Source organism: Branchiostoma lanceolatum, chromosome 15, assembly GCF_035083965.1.
Source record: "Branchiostoma lanceolatum isolate klBraLanc5 chromosome 15, klBraLanc5.hap2, whole genome shotgun sequence".
NCBI classification, from domain to species: domain Eukaryota; kingdom Metazoa; phylum Chordata; class Leptocardii; order Amphioxiformes; family Branchiostomatidae; genus Branchiostoma; species Branchiostoma lanceolatum.
This window is the reverse complement of record NC_089736.1, coordinates 17,489,066-17,504,741: the sequence shown is the minus strand read 5'-3', so window position 1 is coordinate 17,504,741 and position 15,676 is coordinate 17,489,066. Positions and strand designations below refer to the sequence as shown.

At 39.6% G+C, this 15,676-nt stretch overlaps 1 protein-coding gene and 4 long non-coding RNA genes across 16 annotated transcripts in view; 3 read left to right on the top strand and 2 right to left on the bottom strand.

Annotated features, from left to right (window-relative positions):
* Positions 1-15,659, top strand: part of LOC136421172 (dipeptidyl aminopeptidase-like protein 6) — a 329,761-nt gene extending 314,102 nt beyond the window's left edge. For 8 of the 12 annotated variants that reach the window (XM_066408336.1, XM_066408341.1, XM_066408340.1 and 5 more), the window contains exons 21-22: positions 13,777-13,941; positions 14,220-15,658. In XM_066408336.1, the coding sequence (XP_066264433.1) occupies positions 13,777-13,941; positions 14,220-14,417 (363 nt within the window). In that variant the 3' untranslated portion in view covers positions 14,418-15,658. Of the gene's footprint in view, positions 1-13,776; positions 13,942-14,219 lie in introns of all 12 variants that reach the window. The other 4 variants (XM_066408333.1, XM_066408335.1, XM_066408334.1 and 1 more) reach the window with 1 other exon arrangement.
* LOC136421177 (uncharacterized) lies at positions 4,258-6,807 on the top strand. Its single transcript, XR_010753381.1, has 2 exons — positions 4,258-4,646; positions 5,239-6,807. It is a non-coding gene; the product is annotated as an uncharacterized lncRNA (long non-coding RNA).
* On the bottom strand, positions 6,741-8,561 carry LOC136421179 (uncharacterized). Its single transcript, XR_010753383.1, has 2 exons — positions 8,407-8,561; positions 6,741-7,491 (listed from the first exon to the last, which is right to left on the bottom strand). It is a non-coding gene; the product is annotated as an uncharacterized lncRNA (long non-coding RNA).
* On the top strand, positions 8,564-11,111 carry LOC136421176 (uncharacterized). Its single transcript, XR_010753380.1, has 2 exons — positions 8,564-8,950; positions 9,543-11,111. It is a non-coding gene; the product is annotated as an uncharacterized lncRNA (long non-coding RNA).
* On the bottom strand, positions 11,045-12,869 carry LOC136421178 (uncharacterized). Its single transcript, XR_010753382.1, has 2 exons — positions 12,711-12,869; positions 11,045-11,795 (listed from the first exon to the last, which is right to left on the bottom strand). It is a non-coding gene; the product is annotated as an uncharacterized lncRNA (long non-coding RNA).
* Positions 15,660-15,676: the final 17 nt, after the last annotated feature.

Genomic DNA, 15,676 nt, shown 5'->3' with positions numbered 1-15,676 from the left:
TTGGGTAGGGGGAAAACCCTGTATAGGTACCCGTACCCGTATACTTGTATAGGTATACCGGTATACCCCATTTGGGGCCCCAACAAGCCAGGAAACACGCTATGACGGCCGCCATATGGGGCACCCAGAACGGCTGTTTTTTTTACGGTTTCCACATTGATATACAGTAAGACACAAACAGTTGACTATACTCGGTCAGAAAATAGCTGAACAATCATATTTTACGATCTTTTGATTTCTATGAAGGACGGAGGTTTGGAATATACGGAATTTGCGAAGTTGCTTAGTTTGTACGGAGCGACTGTCAGAACGTGCGAGCACCGATCTCGGAGACCTTTCAACTAAACCCGTTCTGAAAACCTACAGGAAACGCCTCACGCTAAAGACAGACTCGGACCGAGCAATGCATTTTCAGACAAATCACGCCGAATGGCCGTAATCTTTGTGTCGCAATAAGTGATCATAAGTGGTACTAGAGAACTTTCCGTCTAAGCGGCTAATTCGCACATGTGCCATGGCTGCGACCTTCCGTGCATCGAGAACGGCATTTCCTGTAGGTTTTACGCAGGTTTACTGGCAGCTCCAGCCAAACAGATCATGAGTATTGCATCTGAAGATAATGAAGAGCGGAAAGATTGATAGTTTTGGTGTTTTTTCTATTTCTTTTCAGAACGGGTTTTAGTTGAAAAGTCTCCGAGATCGGCGGTGCTCGCACGTTCCACAGTGCTCGGGGAGGTCGGGTATAAGAGTAATACCAAGCAAAAACACCCTTCGCTAGTCGCCACGGCTAGTCGTATTGGTAACGGAATAGTACCAGATTTCTGTCGGTTTTTCACTGCAGCTTTTACCGATGTTGAACCCGATACAGATCCAGAAATCAGACCAAATCAATGGAGTTCGCCCATTACTTTCCCGATAGCCTTCGTATATATTACCGACGAATGTCGGGCATGTGTCGGTTTTCACGCAAGAGGTCACTCGCGGTCATGATGTGTGTCAGGTCCCGATTATTACGATATTGTAGCAATATCTCGTCGGACGAGTTAGACATTTTTTTCGATTGTTTTCTAATTACCGTAAATTTTCCTTGATATATTTTCGTCAAAAGGCAAACCAGGTCATTGTATGATTACTGTGTTGTTAGATAATTTAGTTTGGGGTCCTTTTTTTTAAACTCCGCCGCTATTGTTATTCGTGGATAGTTGACCGCTACATTATGCTGTATATAGCTAGATCTCATGTATTCCATATTCGTCTTTTCAGATTCGTGACAACCGGCGTGCTAGATATACCGGCCGTGCTTGAGGATGGGGACGGACTTTCCGGACAGATCGATTCATCTTAATGAAAAGACAATTGTTCATTAATTTATTCCTTTTGTTCCCGTTCAGTTTGCTTTCGTATTGATTTGTTTCGGTGTTGGTTTTTTCCAACTGTTTGTTTCATGTCACTAACACTAACACCTGACGTTCCCAGAAACTAACAAGTTCGGAAAGCTAACATGAACTCACATAAAATTTTCACAGATTATATCTTATTAACAAATTAACAGTAATCAAAGCATTGAACTTGAAGCTGGTCCACAGGAGTTCGAGCATCGAGGCGGATTAATCACCATCGGCTGCATTTTTCCGGACCACGGTAATTTGATACGCAGTATGTTAACAAGAGAAGAAATACTGAAATAATATGATAATGTAAATTGCTGAAAGAAATCAGGAAATACAATCAAACTACGAAATGAAAGTTGCAAACATTAAAAGAGATAACGAACTTTGTCGATGCAACTCAGTTGTCCAGCATCCGAAACTTTCGTCTTGCCCGTATACATTTCTTGTCACCGACGGCAAACGAAGGACTACTGAGAAACGAATGACTACTGAGAAGAAACGTATTAGTACTCCTAGATGGTAACCGGGGTGTTATGATGGTCATATCAATAAGGTTTTTTCAAACATTGCATTACTTTTACTGAATCTCGCACTGAATAAGCGCCTCTATTTGTAACGTTCAAAAACATGTTGCGACTTGACTAGTGACTATGGACTGACTATGGGATTCGGAATTATATTGTCAATTTATTTTCATTTAACGAATATGATTATGGAATATTGAAATATTCCTCCCAGTCTTACTGGTGATTCTTGCCACAGTTCAACCAATTGCAAGCACTAAGTAGCGCAAAAATCAGCGCATGTTTCCGCGCAAAGTGCAGCGATTTGGGTCATTAGAATTTGACGGCTCCACGAAAAATTAAAAAAGAACGTTTGTTCACAAACTGTTGGGGTGTTTTCTAGTTTCAATAAAAATGCATCGCTATTGTTTCCGATTGTAAGTACATGTAACAACCATTTTTTTTTCTTTTCCAGTGTCCCAACCAGGCTAGGAAAGATATATGATGATGGCTCACGTGCTTTGTTAGCGTTGGCAAAGACGCCGTCAGAACAAAACGACGAGTCAACTAGTAGAAGTGCAAGGACAACACCCAGAGACCGGAGGCCTTCATCAAGGAAGCAGATAGAGATGGATGTAAAAAAAATTAAGAACAACAAAACATCAAACATGATAATGTAAACATAACATGATAAAAGATAAAACTAAATTAAAGTAATGTTGACTGTAACAGTGAAAAATAAAACATAGAAATGAATCGATGGGCTCGAACCTAAACATCTTGCATGGGTAGGATTGATGGACTACAACACTACCAGGTGAGCTATCAGCGCTATTCTAAATTACGCTCGTTAGATCGGGTATATGATGTGGGCCCTTGTCGTCTGTAAGATAAAATCGCGTCAATTGTTCATAATATCACTTTGCTAGCGAACGACGTGTGTGACATGTTAAAGTAGAATTGAACAAAACAAACAGAAACACGTAACGTTCGACCGTAGAACAATACAAGTATAGTCATTACGGACTGCAGCTGTGGAACGCCGCGTGATGGGCCGTTTGTATTAAAGTGGTTTGAAGGTATTGTTACCTCGCCGCAATATTTAGCTCACCGCGATACGCCGCTTGCGTTTGCGAACAAATGGCTGCCGTACGGCGCCGCGAGCTGTAGGTTCGATTCCGGGTTTATAGTTCCGCGTCCTTTAAATGAATTTCCTTGGTTATTGAGAACTTATTGATGTTTCCTCGTTTATTACATCTTAACTATGCTTCCCATACTTGCCGATTACAGAATTCTACAGAAATATCGTTCCTTTCAATATTTTATTTTTTGCCGGTTGTAATAAAAGCTTTATTGACAAAACAAACAGTACAGCGAGTTCCGCACGTTCTACTACAAACTACGTACAAACTAAGTCTTATAACTAAGCAATAAAAGTTAACATCCGTAAATATCAAATATGGTGCTGGAGAACAGCTGATCGATTATCGTCTGAAGTTTCCTTTTTATTAAGCTGCGTGCCGCGACGACCATGTGCTTGTCTCTCGGCTGTCAATCACGCAGTTTCTATGGTAACCAGTACCGCGGCTACCCGTCAATCAACGCCGTTGCCATAGTTTCATCCAAGCCGGGGAGTCCCCTCCGCAGTGTTTGTTACTTGTTGCCTTGACGACCGGCATCGGAAGTCTGTGGGAAAAAGAAACGACGTATTACCGACAAATTTGTCGGGAAACATGGGTTTCTTATCAGGAATTTCGAGACCATCGAAAAATCACCGTGTGTATGTCGGGAAATGTACATCGACCGATGCAACACCGATGGTGCTCCGACCAGCCTATTAAAAATCCGGAGGACAACTGTTAACGTTTCCCGATACATTCGCAGAGAATTGTGACTATGTGTTCCCGACATGTTTCCAGTGTATACCCGAGCACTGTGTACGAACTTCGCAAATTCCGTATTTTACAAACCTCCATCCTTCATAGAAATCAAAAGATGGTAAAATATGATTGTTCAGCTATTTTCTGACCTAGCATAGTCAACTGTTTGTGTCTTCTATCAATGTGGAGACCGTAAAAAAACAGCCGTTTTGGGTGCCCCATATGGCGGCCGTCATAGCGTGTTGCCTGGCTTGTTGGGGCCCCAAATGGGGTATACCGGTATACCCATACGGGAACCTATACGGGTACGGGTACCTATACAGGGTTTTCCCCTTACCCTACCTGCTTGGCCTAGGGTGATCAGCATGGCTACACTGCTGTAAAAAACACTCTGGTGCAATACCATAAAGTTTGCGTGCTAAATGGACATTTTGCCGCTAAACGGGCTACCCGCCACAGGCACCGCAAAGAATGTAGGAAAGCAAGGAGGAATTTGCATATATCCCATGATGCACCGCGGCAGCAACTATATTAACGTTCGAGCTGTGACGTAATCATTTGAACAAATGGCGGGGCCCGGTGCTGGTACGACCTTGGGAGGTCCCGTAAATACTTTATTTACAGACGAACCGGAGCTTTTTGAGGACAATCCGGAGGTCTTGCTTTGTTGTGTAGACTCTTTTAAGTTCCCAAGTCGGTTCTCGGGCGTTTCTTGCTTCGAGTTGGTGACAAGGAGCTGCCACATAGTGGTACCGGGCGACCCACCAAATGTTCGGTGGACGTGCCTGATGCCGGACCGAGACCTCGACAGTGTGTTCGCCGGAGTGTCATCTCCGGTGAAGCTGCGTATCAAGTCGAGTTCTACCATCAATGTAAGGTTCACATTATTTCGTAGATCTTTTGTGACCTCCAGCAGTTTTTGTGAAATAGAGACACTTGTCCAAAAATGAACAAGTTCATAGACAAAACAAAGGTTACGAAATTATGGGGGTGGGGGGTGGAAGAGTCATGACATGCACACCCGCGGCTTTGTCGTTCACGTGTTTTTCATTGCGTTTGGTACAATTCCCTGTAAAACTCTATGGTATTTGAATTGGATTAGAAACTGTGTATCATATTTCTCCTACCCATTATTTAAAAATGCAAAATTATATGCTGTCAAAATTATGGTTTCATATCATTGTTTGGGTATTGGAAGGTTTTTTTACTGAAGACAGGATAGTACTTTCGTTTTGAAATTATAAAAAGAATTATGCCAAGCTTTATAGAATGAATTTGGTATTACTCAATTCAGTATTTATCCTGAATGTGGAGTGAATTGTGACAGAAAATGACCATTATCTATATCTGGCAGTCCATATGTGATTAATTGTTTTAAGAAATGTAGAAACTCCATCTTTGCTTGAAATTAGATCAACAATGATATTTTTGGCCAGTACTAAACCATGATGGCTTTTCTTACAGTTCAACTGTTCCAGAGATGTTGGAAAGATGCCGGCTTGCGGGACACTTCTATGGGAGACAGAGATGCTGCCAACAGATTGTACCGCTTTCAATATTCCACCTGACAATGTTAATGATAGAAATGCCATCAAGTTTGAAGTCTTCTTGGCAAACACTTGGCAGATTGTGGGCTACTGCCCAGGTGCAAAAGTACCTAAACTGACCAGAGCAATAAATAAAGGTCTAGTTACTGAGACTACTGTACAGAGAATTACACATCAGTATTGTCCCCCTGCAAAGAAATTTATGTATAAAGTTGAAGTTAAGAGAGGGAGTTGGGAACAAGATAATAAAGAATATACCTACAATTCTTTCCTTTTATCATAGAGTCCAATCCAAGTCACCAAGAGGGTTTTAAAATGAAATTTGTAAAAAAGTTGAACTATTTGTTTGATGTTGTTGATACTTCTACAGTGTTCCAACTGTGTTTTTAAGACAACAAATATTTCCATCATTTTCATAGCCCACAATCTGCCAAGGGTTTGCCAAGAAGACTTCAAACTTGTTTCTAGATTATGACCTTGCAAAAAATGGAAACAGGTGGTTCCATCAATGGAAAATAATGTTATATGTAGACCACACCTTTCTTTTCTGTACTACATTATTGAAATTTTTATAGGCTATACTATTGTACAGTAGCATACAGAATATTCTTGAAATTTCAGTATCAGAAAAAGCAACATAACTGTTCTGTTTTGATGTTCCAAATTTTCAAGTTAGCTATAGAATTTCAGATTGAAATTCTCAAGAGAGGCAGAATGTCAGCAAACATAGTTAAAAGAAGTTGAACTATTATCTAAATCCATATACTATATCCAAAACCATATCCAGTTGTTTGAGTAACTTTTTTTTTTGGCGTAACATAGTTAAAAACCTGACTGCCTCTCTTGATAACTTCAATGTTTGCTGACATTCTACTTCATCTTTTGTTGTTTACCTAAAATTCTTTCTGTCTCCTGTCAGCGTCACTAGTGAACTGATGGAAGATTTCCTGTCCGTCTGTTGGCAAAATGACTCCCAAATGTTCTTAACTGGTACATTGTACTACACCTGAATGTAATTCTAATTGTCGTCTTTGGCCCATAACTCTTAAAACAAGTTGGGCTACTAAAGTGTAGTGTCTCAGTGCAGAAAGTGTTACTAGTAGTATGTCTCTGTGAGGTTCTGATCCAACTTTTCTGCATCAGCCATCAAGATGGTGAGAGACCCTGTTTAGCTCACCAAAAACCATGACTATATTTGAACAACAGCACTTCTTTGTTTAATGCAATAAGTGACATAGAACTTCAAACTATGTACACATGTGCAAAAGTTTACTTGCAAGTTTCTGAAGAACACACCTGCAAAAACGTTGTACTTTGGAATAACTAATACGGTGTTTGGTGTTTTACTGTAATAAGTATAACATGACAGCACCTTTTCTAGAATATCTTCAGTATGTTGTTATAAAAAAAGGTATATACTTGTGATAAGATGACATCTTTAATGTGTGCACAGGAAGAAATAAAGCCACTTTTTCTGAAGAACACATCTCCAAGAGTTTGTCCTGCTTTGATAAGAACAAGAGATACTATAAGAAGTTAAACTACACAACAGCTTATAACATCATACTACTATTACTAGTATCACAAGTATATCCAATATAGACATATGTATCTAACGAACCATATACTTATGAATATAACAAAGTTTATACCTGTCTCAAAGTGCAAATTTTCTATCCTAACTTGCAACATGATGACATAAAACATCTTTAGTATTTACACAAGAAATGCTTGCAAATAATACTTCTTTATTAAATATGACAACATGGTCAAGAAAATATATTACAATAAATTGACAAAAACAGCCATGGCTTGAGGATACTTAACTTAGCAACAGTTTTCATCATATCTCCAATATGTATACAATAAAGTATTTGCATTTCTGCCTTGACTTGCAACATGAGTCATAAAATATATTTGCTATTAGCTATAGAACAGAAGTAAAAAATTTAGGAAACATTTTGAGAATATATCAAAAGAGATTGCCTGACAAAAACAGCCATGGCTGATAGTAGCCCCGTTTCGGACTGGTAGCAAACCTCTCGCGCCTTTGAAGTAGGAGCCATCTTTCCTCCTGCAGGGGCGGAGCCTGTGCAGTCGGAGGGGACGGTTTCCGTGCTCGTTATAAGATGGGTAAAGCTCATCCCCTCGGAACCTTTCACTGTTTGTCCTGTAGAAGAATGGCAGGTCTGGATTATTCTCCAAGCAGAGGTTTTGGTCGGGGGGTAGTAGTGGCTGGGGTTTTTACCTTGGCCTACGGGAGGCCAACGTAAAAAAAACCCGGCCACTACTAACGTTACCCCCCGACCAAAACCTCTGCTTGGAGAATAGGTCTGGATCGATCTTCTCCGAATATTCCCTGCAAGAGGTTAAAAACACTGGTGAGTACTAGTTTCTGCCAAAAAACACACCTACCGTTTCAGAAAAAACTGCTATAGACAAAATCCTGTCACTCGTGCCGTAAGTAACTCACAAGCATGCCAACAAAAACAACCACGGCCATGCCCTGCACGGATATGCGATCCCGCGCGACCGTCTTTTTAGCGAATATGCCCACCAACGCCTAACCTGAAGACGTCCACGCTACACAAGTCTCAATGTTTTGGTTATGAATATATCAAGGTTGGGCTCCAAACCATCGATCCGAAGTGACAAAATAAAGAAAATCCATTATTTGCATATGTTAATGAATTTAAAGTTCCGCCGCTCGGCCACGCCCACCACAGTATGTAAACAATAACAGCCATGCAATTCTGCGCGGCTGTATAAGTACCCCTAAATAATGTCTTTTTTTGTGATTTTCCTATGGGTGCTTTTTGGTGCTTTTTAGGTTTTTAGATGCACAGACAGTCTATCATACGTAAAAAACAACTTTTTTGAAAAAACACTACAGTTTGATTAACTAATGCGAAAGATTTTAAGCACGTATATTTGTGTTACCCCATACGACTGATAGGATTATACGCGGGAGAAGTCTTTGGAGTTAACCTCGAAATTCAACGGGTTACACCGATGCAACGCCCACCAGTACTTCCCATATGAAACTATAGTTCATGAAGACTTAAAAATGATGAAAATTACTCACCTTATTCTCTTGGCTGCTGACCTACATCTTGAAGATGAGTGACTACACGGCAAGTAAAAGTTTAAACTTTATCTCCCGCCAATTCTTGGTTCACGGGGAACATCGAACGCGATCGAACGCGCGCAAAGCCCCAAGGGATACATGCATATTCCTCCAAGGAGGAATTTGCATATATCCCATGATGCACCGCGGCAGCAACTATATTAACGTTCGAGCTGTGACGTAATCATTTGAACAAATGGCGGGGCCCGGTGCTGGTACGACCTTGGGAGGTCCCGTAAATACTTTATTTACAGACGAACCGGAGCTTTTTGAGGACAATCCGGAGGTCTTGCTTTGTTGTGTAGACTCTTTTAAGTTCCCAAGTCGGTTCTCGGGCGTTTCTTGCTTCGAGTTGGTGACAAGGAGCTGCCACATAGTGGTACCGGGCGACCCACCAAATGTTCGGTGGACGTGCCTGATGCCGGACCGAGACCTCGACAGTGTGTTCGCCGGAGTGTCATCTCCGGTGAAGCTGCGTATCAAGTCGAGTTCTACCATCAATGTAAGGTTCACATTATTTCGTAGATCTTTTGTGACCTCCAGCAGTTTTTGTGAAATAGAGACACTTGTCCAAAAATGAACAAGTTCATAGACAAAACAAAGGTTACGAAATTATGGGGGTGGGGGGTGGAAGAGTCATGACATGCACACCCGCGGCTTTGTCGTTCACGTGTTTTTCATTGCGTTTGGTACAATTCCCTGTAAAACTCTATGGTATTTGAATTGGATTAGAAACTGTGTATCATATTTCTCCTACCCATTATTTAAAAATGCAAAATTATATGCTGTCAAAATTATGGTTTCATATCATTGTTTGGGTATTGGAAGGTTTTTTTACTGAAGACAGGATAGTACTTTCGTTTTGAAATTATAAAAAGAATTATGCCAAGCTTTATAGAATGAATTTGGTATTACTCAATTCAGTATTTATCCTGAATGTGGAGTGAATTGTGACAGAAAATGACCATTATCTATATCTGGCAGTCCATATGTGATTAATTGTTTTAAGAAATGTAGAAACTCCATCTTTGCTTGAAATTAGATCAACAATGATATTTTTGGCCAGTACTAAACCATGATGGCTTTTCTTACAGTTCAACTGTTCCAGAGATGTTGGAAAGATGCCGGCTTGCGGGACACTTCTATGGGAGACAGAGATGCTGCCAACAGATTGTACCGCTTTCAATATTCCACCTGACAATGTTAATGATAGAAATGCCATCAAGTTTGAAGTCTTCTTGGCAAACACTTGGCAGATTGTGGGCTACTGCCCAGGTGCAAAAGTACCTAAACTGACCAGAGCAATAAATAAAGGTCTAGTTACTGAGACTACTGTACAGAGAATTACACATCAGTATTGTCCCCCTGCAAAGAAATTTATGTATAAAGTTGAAGTTAAGAGAGGGAGTTGGGAACAAGATAATAAAGAATATACCTACAATTCTTTCCTTTTATCATAGAGTCCAATCCAAGTCACCAAGAGGGTTTTAAAATGAAATTTGTAAAAAAGTTGAACTATTTGTTTGATGTTGTTGATACTTCTACAGTGTTCCAACTGTGTTTTTAAGACAACAAATATTTCCATCATTTTCATAGCCCACAATCTGCCAAGGGTTTGCCAAGAAGACTTCAAACTTGTTTCTAGATTATGACCTTGCAAAAAATGGAAACAGGTGGTTCCATCAATGGAAAATAATGTTATATGTAGACCACACCTTTCTTTTCTGTACTACATTATTGAAATTTTTATAGGCTATACTATTGTACAGTAGCATACAGAATATTCTTGAAATTTCAGTATCAGAAAAAGCAACATAACTGTTCTGTTTTGATGTTCCAAATTTTCAAGTTAGCTATAGAATTTCAGATTGAAATTCTCAAGAGAGGCAGAATGTCAGCAAACATAGTTAAAAGAAGTTGAACTATTATCTAAATCCATATACTATATCCAAAACCATATCCAGTTGTTTGAGTAACTTTTTTTTTTGGCGTAACATAGTTAAAAACCTGACTGCCTCTCTTGATAACTTCAATGTTTGCTGACATTCTACTTCATCTTTTGTTGTTTACCTAAAATTCTTTCTGTCTCCTGTCAGCGTCACTAGTGAACTGATGGAAGATTTCCTGTCCGTCTGTTGGCAAAATGACTCCCAAATGTTCTTAACTGGTACATTGTACTACACCTGAATGTAATTCTAATTGTCGTCTTTGGCCCATAACTCTTAAAACAAGTTGGGCTACTAAAGTGTAGTGTCTCAGTGCAGAAAGTGTTACTAGTAGTATGTCTCTGTGAGGTTCTGATCCAACTTTTCTGCATCAGCCATCAAGATGGTGAGAGACCCTGTTTAGCTCACCAAAAACCATGACTATATTTGAACAACAGCACTTCTTTGTTTAATGCAATAAGTGACATAGAACTTCAAACTATGTACACATGTGCAAAAGTTTACTTGCAAGTTTCTGAAGAACACACCTGCAAAAACGTTGTACTTTGGAATAACTAATACGGTGTTTGGTGTTTTACTGTAATAAGTATAACATGACAGCACCTTTTCTAGAATATCTTCAGTATGTTGTTATAAAAAAAGGTATATACTTGTGATAAGATGACATCTTTAATGTGTGCACAGGAAGAAATAAAGCCACTTTTTCTGAAGAACACATCTCCAAGAGTTTGTCCTGCTTTGATAAGAACAAGAGATACTATAAGAAGTTAAACTACACAACAGCTTATAACATCATACTACTATTACTAGTATCACAAGTATATCCAATATAGACATATGTATCTAACGAACCATATACTTATGAATATAACAAAGTTTATACCTGTCTCAAAGTGCAAATTTTCTATCCTAACTTGCAACATGATGACATAAAACATCTTTAGTATTTACACAAGAAATGCTTGCAAATAATACTTCTTTATTAAATATGACAACATGGTCAAGAAAATATATTACAATAAATTGACAAAAACAGCCATGGCTTGAGGATACTTAACTTAGCAACAGTTTTCATCATATCTCCAATATGTATACAATAAAGTATTTGCATTTCTGCCTTGACTTGCAACATGAGTCATAAAATATATTTGCTATTAGCTATAGAACAGAAGTAAAAAATTTAGGAAACATTTTGAGAATATATCAAAAGAGATTGCCTGACAAAAACAGCCATGGCTGATAGTAGCCCCGTTTCGGACTGGTAGCAAACCTCTCGCGCCTTTGAAGTAGGAGCCATCTTTCCTCCTGCAGGGGCGGAGCCTGTGCAGTCGGAGGGGACGGTTTCCGTGCTCGTTATAAGATGGGTAAAGCTCATCCCCTCGGAACCTTTCACTGTTTGTCCTGTAGAAGAATGGCAGGTCTGGATTATTCTCCAAGCAGAGGTTTTGGTCGGGGGGTAGTAGTGGCTGGGGTTTTTACCTTGGCCTACGGGAGGCCAACGTAAAAAAAACCCGGCCACTACTAACGTTACCCCCCGACCAAAACCTCTGCTTGGAGAATAGGTCTGGATCGATCTTCTCCGAATATTCCCTGCAAGAGGTTAAAAACACTGGTGAGTACTAGTTTCTGCCAAAAAACACACCTACCGTTTCAGAAAAAACTGCTATAGACAAAATCCTGTCACTCGTGCCGTAAGTAACTCACAAGCATGCCAACAAAAACAACCACGGCCATGCCCTGCACGGATATGCGATCCCGCGCGACCGTCTTTTTAGCGAATATGCCCACCAACGCCTAACCTGAAGACGTCCACGCTACACAAGTCTCAATGTTTTGGTTATGAATATATCAAGGTTGGGCTCCAAACCATCGATCCGAAGTGACAAAATAAAGAAAATCCATTATTTGCATATGTTAATGAATTTAAAGTTCCGCCGCTCGGCCACGCCCACCACAGTATGTAAACAATAACAGCCATGCAATTCTGCGCGGCTGTATAAGTACCCCTAAATAATGTCTTTTTTTGTGATTTTCCTATGGGTGCTTTTTGGTGCTTTTTAGGTTTTTAGATGCACAGACAGTCTATCATACGTAAAAAACAACTTTTTTGAAAAAACACTACAGTTTGATTAACTAATGCGAAAGATTTTAAGCACGTATATTTGTGTTACCCCATACGACTGATAGGATTATACGCGGGAGAAGTCTTTGGAGTTAACCTCGAAATTCAACGGGTTACACCGATGCAACGCCCACCAGTACTTCCCATATGAAACTATAGTTCATGAAGACTTAAAAATGATGAAAATTACTCACCTTATTCTCTTGGCTGCTGACCTACATCTTGAAGATGAGTGACTACACGGCAAGTAAAAGTTTAAACTTTATCTCCCGCCAATTCTTGGTTCACGGGGAACATCGAACGCGATCGAACGCGCGCAAAGCCCCAAGGGATACATGCATATTCCTCCTTGGTAGGAAAGTGAGAAAATGATGATGTAAGGCTGGTGACACAGCAGTTCATTTGCATATCATTACCTATTGGATTTACACACACTCATAGATCATTTGTATCCAGCTCTCCCATCTTGGGAGAAGCCAAACACAACAACAACACTCTTACAGTAGAAATCGCAGATTTTGAGAGAATAATTAAACCGCATGCACAAGTACAACAACGCTGTAAAAATTAATCTTGCCTCATTCTGGGTAAAATTCTAAAAATAAAACATGTTATATTTACCACCCACTTCTGTATTTTAATCCTTCCTTAGTACCATTTCCTTACATTTCCATCGATTTTATTTTAGTTTGCTTCATATTTTGTTCCATTTTGCACTTTCTGTACACCCCCTAATGATATCCAACTACAGATTAATGTTTATAGCTAATCTAGTGAGGGTGCCCTACTGTGCTTGGTGAAAATGAGTTTCATTGTGCAATATCATAGTTCTTAAGAAAGTTATTTTTGAACACGATCCTGGGTTGGTTACTTGGAGTCATGACTATTCGTCATTCTTTTATAAGCTAGTTTATATACAAGTAGAATTGCTATAAATTCATTTTATTTTCGTAGAGACATAATTTCAAGGTAGAAGGAAAGGGAAGTTTTTGTCATGTTTTAAGTTCGCGGTTGAAACAATTTTGTGGTACTGCAGCAGTAATAATACAAATGCAAAATGCATATTCACAGTGTCACTGGTGATTTTGTTGTGGGAATCGATAAAACCTGACCATGGCCATTTCAGTATTTACATGTACTTTGAATTTGGTGCATCCACTAGTCTGTTGCTTATTTTGTACATCATGCATAGTCTGGACATTTGGGTACACAAGCAAACTCTGACGTAGTTGTTCATACAGACTGTCATTTTTATTGCAGTCATATGGCGGCTATGTGACAACAATGGTTGCTGGAGAGGGGGATGGTGTGTTCAAGTGTGCAGCAGCTGTCGCTCCTGTGGTGGACTGGAGACTTTACGATTCGGTGTACGCTGAACGATACATGGGAGACCCTCATCACCCTAAAAACTCCAGGGCTTATGATGTGAGTTTGTTCTCAGCGCTGTTGTCTTGTTTCATCTCTGGATGCCTCATCTTGGCCCGGATTTCCAACTGGTTCCTTAGTTTGTTTTTTTAGTACATTGGAGGTGTCGTTCAAACATGACAGAAAAAGTTGTCTCAGATCATTCTGTCAATAACTCACCAACAGTTCTACAGAAAATCCTGTAACAAAAATGAATATGTAACTGCACCTATAGGCTGAAGAGAACCACAAAATTAAATTCGGCATTTTACCCGAGGCATGATCTGTTCCCTATCCAGGCTGCCAATGCGTATTCCAGCCATCGGATCAAGGAATTCAGCAAACTGGAGGGCAACTTTCTGGTAATCCATGGCACTGCTGACGACAATGTCCACTTCCAGAACACAGCCCTTCTGAACAAAGCCTTAGTAGAGAATGACATAGACTATAGAGTACAGGTGAGTCACCTGACTCTTTATCAACTTGGACAAAACTGATGATATACGATGTTTCCTGTTATTATCATTGTTTGCAGGCTTTTGGAGCTAAATGTTAAGGGTTTTACATTCCAGTACTTTAAGTGGAAGGTCCTATCTTGACTGTACTTGTGGGCTGGTCTGTGGTTACATATGTGATGTTGTTACTGATTGTTTTGTACCCTTCCTGTCAGTTTCATCACAAGAGCTTGGTGATCCTTGTGGCTGGTGTGTGATTTGTTGTGGTTCAATATTGTAACAGTACAATGTAACTGTGCCTCTGTATTCCATGGGCAAATGGAGCTACAATAGTTCAGAGACTAAATGTAGTTTGATTTAATCAGAAAGCTCCCATCATTTTATGTTAGATTTCTCAATCAAATAACTTTATGTGTGTATTTCTTTTTCATTCAACTATGATTTATAATTTCATGCCAACATATGGCCAAACCAATTCATTTTCTTGGTTCTTGAACATTTTAAAGGAAAAGTATAGCAAGCGGACATCATGAAAGCAGAGGGCAGGGAGGAAAACTTCAACATTAGTCTATTCACTGCATAAAACTGAGTGCACCAAAGTATAAACCTGGTCTTCAAGCTTTCTTATCAGTATGTTTTTCCAGTTAAGCAGATTTTTTTTTAATCCGAGAACCAACAAATCAAATTGGTGTGGCCTATGTAGAATATTAGTTGTCTGACAGGTTCCATCAGATCACAATTTTGAGGTAATCATTATCACGTCACGACGATAATATCAATTAAAAAACTATTACTCATTAGCAATTATAAGACAAGAAATCATACCTTGTTGGGATGTGAGGAAAGATATATATCCTCCATGGTCTCCTTGATCTTCAGGTCTTTCACAAGACAACCAGGCTTGGTCATCTGCATCCACTGTAAACAAAAAAGATAGTCTTTTTATTTGTTTCTTTGGCTTGTTCGATTCTTCCCTCAAAAGTCACAGTAACACAAGTGAAGACAGTTGTGTGTCTTGTAACCTTCTCCCTGCAAACCTACACTATCATCAAATGTAATTTTTATTCATAGATGATATCTAAGCGGAGAGAGAGTTCAAATCAAGTCTGGTTGCAACAGTAATGGTGTGGCAATGGGGAAAATTTCAGAGCTACAAACCTAAACACTTCAATGCATTTACAGTGGCGGCGGCACAGGGGGGCTGAAAAAAATAGTTGGGGGGACGACTTAGCTTACTCTACCAGCACAATTTACCTCTTAAAATGCAGAAAATAGCGTTTCAGCGGGTCAAGATTTCAAAA